Here is a 13,035-nt window from a genome sequence, read left to right as displayed (position 1 = left end):
CGAGCCATGTCACTTACCTGTACAACCTGGGCAGGGCCCGCGGAAATTTAGGGGTGCATTGGGATGGCCCCGCAGGTAAGGTTGTTTTTTGTGGCATCCACTGGGGGACGTGGTCTGTAGACTGGGGTATGTACATATGTTTATTAGAGTTTTGGAAGTTTTGAATTTTTGCAAGTTAAGGCTAAGGTTTGTGGTGAAGTTAGATTTTGAGTGTTGTTTGTTGCCTTCCACCACAGGAACGACCGGAATCATTGTAAATATTTGAAATGTACATACTTGCATGATTGTTAAGGGGATTAGCATGTTAAGGAGAATAGTTGGAAGTCCAGCTCACTTCCCACAGCCCTCTTGATTTATTTCATAGGTTATTTAAGTAAGATACAGTAAGTGTTAAGACTGGAATGGTAGTGCCTGCAGTGAACCTAGCAGGAGCTAAGGTTCCAGGGGGAGGGGGGAGGCTGTGTTATGTCGGAGGGTAAAGGAATATCTAGAGCCAGGTAGATATGTATAGGTAGGTATTCGACTGTCACGATAGGGAATCTACCTTGTAATACGTTCTGTGTTTTTAGGCGGTTTGTCGGGGAAGTGTATACCTGTGAACATACAAGGATGTTCGGGTGTTAAATAGTGTCGGGACTAAGATAAACCCCTGTGTGTCAGACCTGGAAATCATTCCTTTGTCCCTTATGGCAATGCACACATATAAACACTTAGATAGGCCCTTTAGTGCACACATTAAATAATTCCCCTCCCTTACTATAAAGACTGTGGAAAACGGGCAGAAAGCCAGGACAGGGCGCCGCCGATGGGGCCGCAGCCAGCCACACCACCAGCTGGCCCAGCAACCAGCCTCATGGCAAGGCTGGGAGGCATGCCCAGGAGGACTGTTGATTGGGCAGGGAGAGGGGCGAGCAACACCAGTGCGGGAGGCACTCGGCCAATGACAGGGCACCAGCAAAAGAGAACATTGAAGGAGAGTGGACGAAGGTTATAAAAGAACGCGCTGCACGACTTTTTGTCTCTCCCTCTCCTTTGGCTCTCTCCCTCTTGCTCTTGGCTTTTTCGCTGGTCTCTTGGCACTGCACAACATCTTTTGCTCTCTGCGCTTCTCTTCTTCGTGCTGACGGTTCGCTCTTGGTGTGGAGTGGCGCTTGGAGCGGTCCTTCTCGGTGCTTCCAGAGCTTGGAGCGGTGCTCGGCCCTTCGCGGTGCTGTTGGTGCAGGGAGCGAGTGTTGGTGCTGAGCGGGTGGGACCTCGTGGTGTGCAGCGGAGCGAGTTGCATTGGGGCCTGGCGAAGCGTGCGAGCGGGCGAAGGGTTTCCTCGCGCCGGAGCTTGGAGCTGCGTGTGGACGGTGGACACGACGACAAACAGATAAGGACGCACCACATTTCCCCGAACATAACAAACATTTTATTTTCCTTAATTCATTTTCCCTTGTCTGTATCCGAAATCTGTGTGTGGGGACGTACCGTTTAGGACATATATTACCGCGGCGTGATTTTCCTGTCCCGCTATTCATTGTAAAATAAACCCTTGTATTATTTTACTGTATATGTCTGAACCCAGTTTTCCGTGTGGTTTATTTAATTTGCAGCGGCATCGGAGATGCCCTGGGAACAGGTGAGACTGCAGGGATCTCGCGCTGCCCCTCCATCCCGCGCAATTTTGGATAGCTTTCTGGCTTTGAGTCCACCATTGAGTTTTCGCCTCGAGAGCCAAGGCCTTTGCAATCGGCTTCCGTGACCGTCTGATTTTCATCAAAGGCGGCCACACGACAGTATGTATGTATGTATGTTTGTGTTTAGATTTATATGTATGTATGTATGTATGTTTGTGTTTAATTTTAAATGTATGTATGTATGTATGTTTGTGTTTAGTTTTACATTGTTATGTCGGGAGGGTAGCGCAATATCTAGAGCCAGATAGATCTGTGTAGGTAGGTATCCGACTGTCGTGATAGGGAATCTACCTGTAATAAGTTCTATGTGTCTCGGCGGTTTGTCGGGTAAGAGTATACCTGTGAACATACCAGGATGTTCGAGTGTTAGATAGTATAGGGATTAAAGATAACAGCCCCTGTGTGTCCAACCTGGTCATCAAACCTTTGTCCCTTATGGCAATGCACACCTGTAGACACTTAGTTAGGCCTTTTAGTGCACGCATTAATTAAATTCCCTTCCCTGACAAGACTTTGGAAGAAAACGGACAGGAAGCCAGTTCAGGGTACCGCCGCATGGGCCGCAGCCAGCTACACCTCCGGCAGGCCTCGAGTAACACGCGCTATGATCACGCTACAGGCCTGTGATTCAGTGGAGGGCACTGATTGGGTGGCGCGCCAAGGCTGACGTCACCGCGGCAAGGATATATAGCGGCGTGCCGAAGGACATTTTCGTTCTTGCACGACCCCTGGTTCTTTTGGCTTGCAAGTTCTCTAGAGTTGCACATCCGGCTCTGACCCAGGCACGTCTCTCTCTCTCGCTTGCACGTCCCTTTGTCTCTCTGGCACGTCCAACTCTTGAGAGAGCTCACTTGGACTTGGCTGATAGTGTGCAGTCGCACTTGCGTTCTCTCCTCCTGCAATTTCTTCGTTCTGAGTTTGTGCCTCGTCTTGGAGGTCGACCGTGTGTGGAGCTCGCTAGCATGCGTGGGACGCGTGGTGCTTGGAGTGAGGCCTGGTGGTGCTCGGAGGTGGACGGAGGGGGCCGCGTGGGACGTCGACGGACGCAAGACTACAGACGAGTTAAGATGCACCACGCTCACAAATACATGACGTGTTCTTTTCGTTAATTCATCCCTTGTTCGTTTCTGAAGTCTGGTGTGTGGGATCCCAATTTAGGCCCATTATTTGATTACCATCGCGTTCCTTGTTATCGGGTGCCATGAATAAATCTTTATTTTTGTACATTCTAAATCTTGTGTTCGAGTTCGTTAATTTTCCTGCAGGATCGGAGCTGCCGTTTGAGTTTGTTCGCCCTCCACAGGTACGCGCTTTTACCGCAGCTTCCACTTCCCTTCTTCCTCCCCGCGTTTTATCGTCAAATCCGTGTTCGGTAGTCGCCTCCAATTAGATCCGTTTAGGTCCATCCGCGAGCCCTTGTATTAACCGGAAGGGTCCGCGCGACAATATGTATGTATGTATGTTTGTGTTTAGTTTTATATGTATGTATGTATGTTTGTGTTTAGTTTTATATGTATGTATGGATGTATGTATGTTTGTATGTATGTATGTATGTATGTACATTGTACAGTCATGGCCAAAAATATTGGCACGTTTGCACCTTTTTCAAATAACTCAATTTTCTTTAAATGTAAAGCCTGGTGTTGGCTTAGCGGTTAGGGTGCCGGCTTGGGATCCTAGGATCCTGGGTTCGAATCCCGATCGATCGCTAAATTAACGCCAGGGGGGTTGACTTAGCCTGTCATCCTTCTGAGGTCGGCAAATTGAGTACCAACTTGCTGGGATGAATGATCACGGTGTGTACCCCGATTTAGAATAGGTACACTGTATCCCTGCGCATCGTAAGAGGCGACCAAGGGTTTGCGTCAGGAAGGGCATCCAGCCATAAAAACATTGCCTCAAACAGGGAACCATGGTTGTCATGGGGCCCGCAAGGCTAACCCCCGCTCCAGCAGGGAAAATGGCCTTAAAACGATCATTCATTCATTCATTCATTTTCTTTAAATGTAAGATGAACTGACAAAAGTATTTGGTCTCCATAATTCTTTATTTCACTGTTAATATCACAGAACCTTTGTTTTTGATTCAGAACTTAATATATCTTTTTAAATCGGGAAATGAAAAGAAATGGCGTTGACAAAATTATTGACACCCTGGACTTAATATTTGGTAGCACGGACTTTGGACAAAATAACTGCAATCAAGCGCTTCCTATAGCCAATTAATGAGCTTCATGCACCTCTCTACTGGCAGTTTGGCCCACTCTTCTTGTGGAAACTGCTCCAGTTCTCCAAGATTTGAAGAGGGCCTTCTCGCAACTGCTGTTTTCAGATCTCCCCACAGGTGTTCAATGGGATTTAGATCTGGACTGATTGCTGGCCACTTCAGAACAGTCCAGCATTTTTTCTTGAACCATTCCTGGGTGCTTTCTGAAGTGTGTTTGGGGTCATTGTCCTGCTGCAAGACCCATGACCTTTGACGGAGACCCAACTTGCTGACACTGGGTTGAACATTGCGCTCCAAAATGTCTTGGTAATCTCCTGATTTAATGATGCCATGCAAACATTCAAGGTACCCAGTGCCAGAGGCAGTACAGCAACCCCAGAACATCACTGAACCTCCTCCATGTTTGAATGTAGGGAAGGTGTTCTTTTCTATGAAGTCTTCGTTTTGTTTTCTGCAAACATAGAGATGATGTGCTTTACCAAAAAGCTCTAATTTCATCTCATCTGTCCACAGGACATTCTCTCAGGATTTTGGATTGTTCAGGTGGGTTTTGGAAAACTCCAGTAGGGCTTTCTCAGCAGTGGGATTCTCCTGGGTCTTCTACCATAGAACCCCCTTTCATTGAGTTTGTGACAGATGTTGAGAGTTGAAAATGTCATACCTTGTGTCTGAAGGTCAGCTTGAATTTGTTTGGCAGTTGATCGAGATGATTTCTCCACCATTCGAACAATCCTTCGAGGCAATCCTCGATTAAGTTTTCTCTTGCAGCCACGTCCAGGGAGGTTGGCTACATTGCCATGGCCCTTAAACTTCCTGATAACATTGCTTACGGTGGACACAGGAACATCAAGGTCTCTGGAGATGGACTTGTAGCCTTGAGATTGTCCATGCTTGGCTGCAATCTTGTGTATGACCTCAGACAATTATCTGGGTTTTTTCTGTTCTCCATGCTCATTGTGGTACACACACAGTGACAAAAAACAGCAGAATGACTCCTTTTCTATATTCAAACTGGTTGAATATGTTATTTTTATATTTCAGACACCTGCAACTCACCAGAGGTGAGTTCATTTCCAAAGTAAAGGAGAATCACCTGCTTGAAATCTAATTATTTCTAACAACTTCTAAAAGGTGACAATAAAATTGTCAGGGCCATTTTAGGATTTCTGTGTAAAATAAGCTAAGATTTCGTTATTTTTCAGCTTTTTTTGTTTTGTTCCATTGCAAACGAAAAAAATACATATGTGGACATTAGTCCATTTGAAACAACATTTCCAGGTGCACCCCCATGTTAATTTGGCTGCAGCTTTCAACATAAATGTTGTTGATGTTTTACTAAAGTCTGAATAACCTGATCTTGATCGGGTGACCCAACTTGTGTATATAAATATACACATGAGAGGAAAACATTAAATATCTCGTATATACATGAAGATCCAATGGCCAATTGTGTGAAGGGCAGACATTCATCCTTTCTGACACACACACTCATTAGATATCTGGAACCAAGGCAGGTCCAGCTCCTGGGGGATATGGAGCATGCTATAATTTGTACTTTTTTTTCCCCTTATTTTAATGATTAATTTCTTCATAAGAATATGAAAAACAATGGTCCATTTACCATCTGTTTAAATATCTTGCCAACATTGTGAATACGAATGGCTATTTTCCCCCTGTGGGTGAAATAATATTATTTTGGGAGTGAACTGGAGCAAATGTATTTCCCACAACACAGTACAGCTAATTAACAGCGGATAAGTCGAGTGTGAGTGGGAAACGGTAACCACCCAGATTGGATGCGCGCATTCGGACAGTAAAGTGCTGTCCTTCCGAAACCGTTGTCCACCGAAAGTGGTGTCCTTCCGTTTTACTGCTCGCCCCTCTGGGCTGGTGCTCCTGCCTCACACCTAGCTCGTCTTCACGCTGTTGAAACCAAAGCATTCAGAATCATTGGAATCTCCCGCGATGAAGCTAACTCCAAGGGCCTTTCACTCACTCACCGCAGGCAGGTTGGTGGTCTTTCCGTCTTCTACGGACTCCTCTCTGACCTTGCCCCCCCAGCTTTCTCTGGGCTCTGTCCCGCAAATATTCCTGCAGGTCGCACAAGATCTGCCTGCAACCCTCTTATGGTTAAACTGCCAAAATCAAGACTCTCTGCTCACCTTCACTCCTTCATTCCTCTTTTCTCCCACCTCTGGAACAAACTCCCCCACTCCCTTCAATCCCACTCCACCCTCCAGGTCTTTAAAACAGCTGTTCACCACCATCTCTTATCTTCCCCCATCCAAAACCTTGAACTTTTCTACCCCCGCTAATTTCACCCCAAATCCACTTTTTTGAAATACCAACTTCTGTCCTGGAAGTGCTTGGTGTCCTTGTGTTTTATACTTCTCCCTCCACCCCCCCCCCTTCCCACACCTCCTGCCCCCAAGCCCTCTCCCTTCCACACATCTCCCTGCTCTCAAATGTTGTGTTTGTGTGCTTCCCCTTCTCTTCCCATCTTGTCTTCTGCTCCCTCTTTTTATATATTTTGTTTGTCTGGTTGATTTGTTTGTGAAGTAAATGTTAGCTCTTTCACGAGCCTCGATTCAGTATACAAAAAACAAACAAAAAAAACCGGCTATTAAGCCGGTTGTTCTGTCTGCTAGCACTTTGTGGTTGATCCTACGGTACCTTTCAACAATAGTAGGCCATCAGGTGCCAGCAATTTGATCGACAAAACGAACCGCACTACAGGTGCAAAATGTCTTCACGATGGACGCTAAATGGATCGTTAACTACACCAGATTTGCATACGTAATATATGCATCTTCCTCAATATACCTGCAAATTCCTATGTGTTACTTAACTCCACCAGATTTGCAGATGTAAAAAACACAGTCCTCAATTTACCTGCAAATTCCTATGTGTTACTTAACTCCACCAGTTTTGCAGATGTAAAAAACACATCGTCCTCAATTTACCTGCAAATTCCTATGTGTTACTTAACTCCACCAGTTTTGCAGATGTAAAAAACACATCGTCCTCAATTTACCTGCAAATTCCTACATACGTCATTTAACTCCACCAGATTCGCATACGTAAAAAATACATCGTCCTCAATTTATCTGCAAATTCCTGCATACATTACTTAAATCCACCAGACTTACATTCGTAATAAATGCATCGTCCTCAAATTTCTGCATGCGTTACTTAAATCCACCAGATTTGCATACGTAATAAATACATCATCCTCAATTTACCTGCAAGTTCTTGCATATGTTACTTAACTTCACCAGATTTGCAATTGTAATAAATGCATCGTCCTCAATATACCTGCATATTCCTGCGTATGTTACTTAACTTCACCAAATTTGCATACGTAATAAATACATCGTCCACAATATACCTGCATATTCCTGCATACGTTACTTAACTCCACCAGACTTGCATACGTAATAAGTGCATCGTCCTCAATTTACCTGCAAATTTCTGCATACGTTACTTAACTCCATCAGATTTGCATATGTAATAAATACATTGTCCTCAATTTACCTGCAAATTTCTGCATCCGTTACTTAACTCCACCAGACTTGCATACGTAATAAGTGCATCGTCCTCAATTTACCTGCAAATTCCTGTGTATGTTGCTTAACTCCACTAGATTTGCATAAGTAATAAATGCATCGTCCTCAATTTACCTGCAAATTCCTGCGTATGTTGCTTAACTCCATTAGATTTGCATACTTAATAAATGCATCGTCCTCAATTTACCTGCAAATTCCTGCGTATGTTGCTTAACTCCATTAGATTTGCATACTTAATAAATGCATCGTCCTCAATATACCTGCAAGTTATTGCGTATGTTACTTAACTCCACCAGATTTGCAAATGTAATAAATGCATCGTCCTCAATATACCTGCATATTCCTGCGTATGTTACTTAACTTCACCAAATTTGCATACGTAATAAATACATCGTCCTCAATTTACCTGCAAGTTCTTGCGTATGTTACTTAACTCCACCAGATTTGCAAATGTAATAAAGGCATCGTCCTCATTATACCTGCATATTCCTGCGTATGTTACTTAACTTCACCAAATTTGCATACGTAATAAATACATCGTCCTCAATTTACCTGCAAGTTCTTGCGTATGTTACTTAACTCCACCAGATTTGCAAATGTAATAAATACATCGTCCTCAATTTACCTGCAAGTTCTTGCGTATGTTACTTAACTTCACCAAATTTGCATACGTAATAAATACATCGTCCACAATATACCTGCATATTCCTGCATACGTTACTTAACTCCACCGGACTTGCATACGTAATAAGTGCATCGTCCTCAATTTACCTGCAAATTTCTGCATCCGTTACTTAACTACCAGATTTGCATACGTAATAAATGCATCGTCCTCAATTTACCTGCAAATTCCTGCGTATGTTGCTCAACTCCACTAGATTTGCATACGTAATAAATACATCGTCCACAATATACCTGCATATTTCTGCATTCGTTATGACATCTGTGAAAATAGAAATTTTAAAATGTCAATAACGAAGTCAAGGCCACAGGTTACGTTCTGACGTATGTGTCATCGTGAAATGCTCACGTTTCTGCTCACTCGTATTACATTGTGACACCTTACGTCGGACATATATTACGATGCAGGTCGTTCCAAATCATTGGGAGATGTAATCGTCCCTCTAAAGTGTGAACATTTATTGACTCGTTTAAAATGTAGTCTTTAATGACCCCAGGTCGTCTGCTGTCATTGCTTTCGCTTTCCGTGTAAACCTAGCCAGAAGGTTGCCATGGGGTTGCCATGGAGACCCACATCATAGGGCAGGGTGGGAGGGAGTACTCTTCTTACCGACTGGAAAGCAGCTGCCACCAAATTGGCAGGAATGAGATTCCTGTGTGAGAGAGGAGGAAGGTGAGAGAAAGATAAGGGCATGAGGTCAAGATAGATAAACACAAAAAATGCTCAGTTAAATATATTTCATTAAATTGTCAGATATCAAACCAATGCTTCAGATATTTATGTGAAATCAGCAAACATCACCGCTTTACACACAAAAGGTGCAAAAACAGATCATTGCAACTACAGACCAATCGGCCTGCTCCCAATTATCAGCAAAGTCATGGAATCCATCATTGCTTCGGATATCAAATCCTTCCTCTTCTTCAATGGCTTGATCTCTGATCATCAATTTGGTTTCAGACATCGGTCACTCTACTCTGGACATGCTGCTTCTGCTTTCTCAACAATGGATGGAGGTCCTCAATGCCAAACAAGAAATTAGAGCTGCCTCACTTGACATATCACGTGCCTTCGATACGGTCTGGCACCCCGCTCTGCTCACCAAACTCTCCTCCTATGGTATCCATGGAAATCTCCACACTTGGCTTGCGGACTTCCTCTTTGGTCGTAATCAACGTGTGGCCCTGAATGGGTTTCTCTTATCTCCCCTTCCTGTTCAGGCTGGAGTCCCCAGGACAGTGTTCAGGGCCCTGTGCCTTTTCTGGTCTTCATCAATGATCTCTCCGACTCTCTGGAAAATCCTCTTTCTCTTTGCCGATGACTCCATTCTCTGGCGCACCTTTTCCTCATCCCTCAGATCGGCAGTCTGCAGCCTCCTCACTCTCTGCAGACCTGGACAAAATCACAGACTGGGCATACAAGTGGAACATGTCTTTCAATCCTGACAAATCTCACACTCTTACGATGTCTCTCTGAAAAGACCGACTGGACAACCCTCCCATCCACTTTCTGAATAATCCTCTCCAAGAAGTTCTGTTACTCAAGCTTTTGGGTCTCACTATCTGCCATGATCTTTCCTGGGAAAACCACATTTCAAATCTGGCCTCCAAAGCCAGTCGCCGACTGGGCATCCTCCACCGTGCTAAGTCCTTCCTTGGCACACCTGAGCTCCTCACCACATACAAGGCTTTCATCTGCAGCTCAATGGAATACTGCTCTCCCCTCTGGGCTGGTGCTCCTGCCTCACACCTAGCTCGTCTTCACGCTGTTGAAACCAAAGCATTCAGGATCATTGGAATCTCCTGCGATGAAGCTAACTCCAAGGGCCTTTCACTCACTCACCGCAGACAGGTAGGTGGTCTTTCTGTCTTCTACCGACTCCTCTCCGGCCTTGCCCCCCCAGCTCTCTCTGGGCTCTGTCCCCCAAATATTCCTACAGGTCGCACAAGATCTGCCTGCAACCCTCTTATGGTTAAACTGGAAAAATCAAGACTCTCTGCTCACCTTCACTCCTTCATTCCTCTTTTCTCCCGCCTCTGGAACAAACTCCCTCACTCTCTTCAATGCCACTCCTCCCTCCAGGTCTTTAAAACAGCTGTTCACCACCATCTCTTATCTTCCCCCATCAAAACCTTGATCTTTTTCTACCCCCGTTAATACACCCCAAATCCACCTCTCCGACTTCATTCCTGAAATTCCTTTTATACCGTGTACCAGTGAAGAGCGCTCACCAAGTGGCTTAAGCACCTACGCAAGCACTACATTTAAAACCGTTGATAAGTAACGGCTGGCTTGGCGAGCACTAGCTTGCTGATTGGTAACTGAACACACCCAGGTAAAGTGCTTAATAGGCAATGCGATTAATGACAAGTTCACCCTCGTGCAGGGTATTTGGAGGTTGATCCATGGAGCAGGCCTCGTGACCTACTTCTAGTAAAGATGTCCATGCAGCAGGCCCCGGGGCCTACTCATATGAAAGAGGCCCATGGAGCAGGCCTCAGGGCCAATCATATGAAAGAGGCCCATGCAGCAGGCCTCGGGGCTTACTCATATGAAGGAGGTCCATGGAGCAGGCCTTGGGACCTACTCCGAGTAAAGAGGCCCATGGAACACGACTCAGGACACACTCCTAGAGAAGATGCCCATGGAGCAGGCGTTGGGGCCTACTCCTATGAAAGATGCCCATGGTCCTGTGCATGTATGGGGCTGCTCTGGGGGGGTTATAGACAAGTGAGGGTGCTTGCAAAGCAATGCAATTATTCACAAGCTCACTCTCATGCAGGCCAGGGTATTGCATTGTGAGATTGGCCGTCAAGCAGGCCCAGAGGCCTATTCAAACGAAAGGTGCCCATCTCCCGTGTAACATCGACAAGGAAGCAAGCAAGTCTGGTGTTGGCTGAACGGTTGGGGTGCTGGCTCGGGATCCTAGGGTCCTGAGTAGCCATTTAATTAACACCAGGTGGGGTTGATTGAACTTGTCATTCTCCTCAGGTTGGCGAAATGAGTACCTGTATACTGGTAAGAAGGGGCACTACATCAGGGGCACACCCGGGGTCTCAGCCAATGATACAACCTGCAGTTCTGTGCTGCATACGAAAGAAGAAGAAGATTAATAATAATAAAGTGCGGCGTTACACGCGCTGCTTGCGAGCAAGGAGGAAGCGGACAAGCGGTAACTTATAAGCGTCTTTATTTCAGGAGCTCACTGTAACACTGGCGCGCTCCGGGCTGCGCACCCGGTGTATAACATGAGGCCACGCCTACCCCTCGGGCGTGGCCACCGCCCACTTGGTGCGCGGAATGATGTCGCCACGCCAGTGGGCTTTTGTGTCCGCCACACGCGCCCCCCCCAGAATTCCCGCGCACCTGGAGGGCCAGTTTGCGGGGCAGACGAATGACCCGGCCGAAGCGCCCCCGCGATCGGCGGCGTCCGGGGTGCAGGGATGCCAGGTGGGATGCCCCTGGCTGCCCCTGGGATGGGTGCAGGACCAGGGGGCGGCGTGGCGGCGGGGCTGGGCGGTGCTGGGGGTCCGCCCGCAGGGGGGCGGCCCCGACGTGGGGGTCGGGCCACTGGCGGTGGATGGTCCACGTCGAGGTGGGCCGGCTTGAGGCGGTCTACCGAAACGCGGTCAGGAGTACCGCCGATGTCCAGGGTGAAGTGCTTCGCCCTGGTCTCCAGCACGCGGAAAGGCCCGTCGTACGGGGGCCGCAGTGGTGTCCGGTGGGCATCGTGGCGGACGAAGACGTACTCTGCCGTGCGAAGCTCCGGGGCGACGTTCGTCGGTGGGTGCCCGTGGCATGCCGTTGGCACCGGGGCGAACCTCTGGGCGGTCTCTTGCAGAGCGGAGCGCTGCTGTGCCGCGGACCATGGTGCCGTGGAGTCGGGGAGGAACTCGCCCGGCACCCGCAGCGGTTGCCCGAAGACCAACTCCGCCGCGGATGCGTGCAGGTCCTCCTTGGGCGCCGTCCGGAGGCCCAGCAGGACCCAGGAGAGCCTGTCGACCCAGCCGCCGTCGCGGAGGGTGGCCCGGAGCGCGGCCTTCAATGAGCGGTGAAATCGCTCACACAGGCCGTTAGCCTGGGGGTGGTAGGCCGTGGTTCGGTGCAGCCGGACCCCGAGCCCCTGCGCGACCGCCCCCCAGAGCTCCGAGGTGAACTGGGGGCCGCGGTCGGACGAGATGTCTGAGGGGGCGCCGAACCGGGCGACCCAGGTGGCGATGAAAGCCTGCGCGACATCGGCCGCCGTTGTCGACGCCAAGGGCACGGCCTCCGGCCACCGGGTGGTGCGGTCCACCATGGTGAGGACGTAGGTGAAACCCCGCGAGGGGGGCAGAGGTCCCACCAGGTCCATGTGGACGTGGTCAAACCGGCGTTCCGGCACCGTGAACGGGGCCAACGGGGCCTGGGTGTGCCGGTGCACCTTGGCGCGCTGGCACGCGAGGCACGCCTTGGCCCAGCCGCGGACGGCCTTCCGGAGGCCATGCCAGACGAACTTGTTGGCGATCAGCCTTTGGGAGGCCCTCGCGCCCGGGTGGGACAGGCCGTGGATGGCGTCAAACACCTGGCGCTGCCAGCCCGCGGGCACGATGGGGCGAGGACGCCCGAGGGAGACGTCACACAAGAGGGCCGCGCCCGCGCCGTCGAACGCCACCTCGGTGACGCGGAGGCCCGTGACCGCGGTCCGCAAGGCCTGGACGTCGGGGTCAGTGGCCTGGTCCGCTGCCATCCGGGCATAGTCGATGCCGAGGTGGACTGCATGGGCGACGGCCCGGGAAAGGCAATCCGCCACCGGGTTGTCCTTCCCCGCGACGTGCTGGATGTCCGTCGTGTACTCGGACACGGCCGAGAGGTGACGCTGCTGCCGGGCCGACCACGGCTCGGT

The 13,035-nt window shown here is 48.7% G+C and overlaps 1 protein-coding gene across 1 annotated transcript in view; it reads right to left on the bottom strand.

The window, feature by feature from the left end:
* The window catches only part of LOC137418961 (neutral amino acid transporter A), a 48,781-nt gene that overhangs the window by 15,926 nt on the left and 19,820 nt on the right, over nucleotides 1–13,035 (bottom strand). Inside the window, exon 2 of the mRNA XM_078769305.1 lies at nucleotides 8,763–8,805. Coding sequence (XP_078625431.1) covers nucleotides 8,763–8,805 — 43 coding nt within the window. The remainder of the gene's footprint in view (nucleotides 1–8,762; nucleotides 8,806–13,035) is intronic.

This window comes from Myxine glutinosa, unplaced genomic scaffold (genome assembly GCF_964187855.1).
Source record: "Myxine glutinosa unplaced genomic scaffold, kmMyxGlut1.1 SCAFFOLD_2030, whole genome shotgun sequence".
Taxonomy (NCBI): domain Eukaryota; kingdom Metazoa; phylum Chordata; class Myxini; order Myxiniformes; family Myxinidae; genus Myxine; species Myxine glutinosa.
Note: the sequence above shows the minus strand (reverse complement) of the source record. Positions and strands in the feature narration are given on the sequence as shown.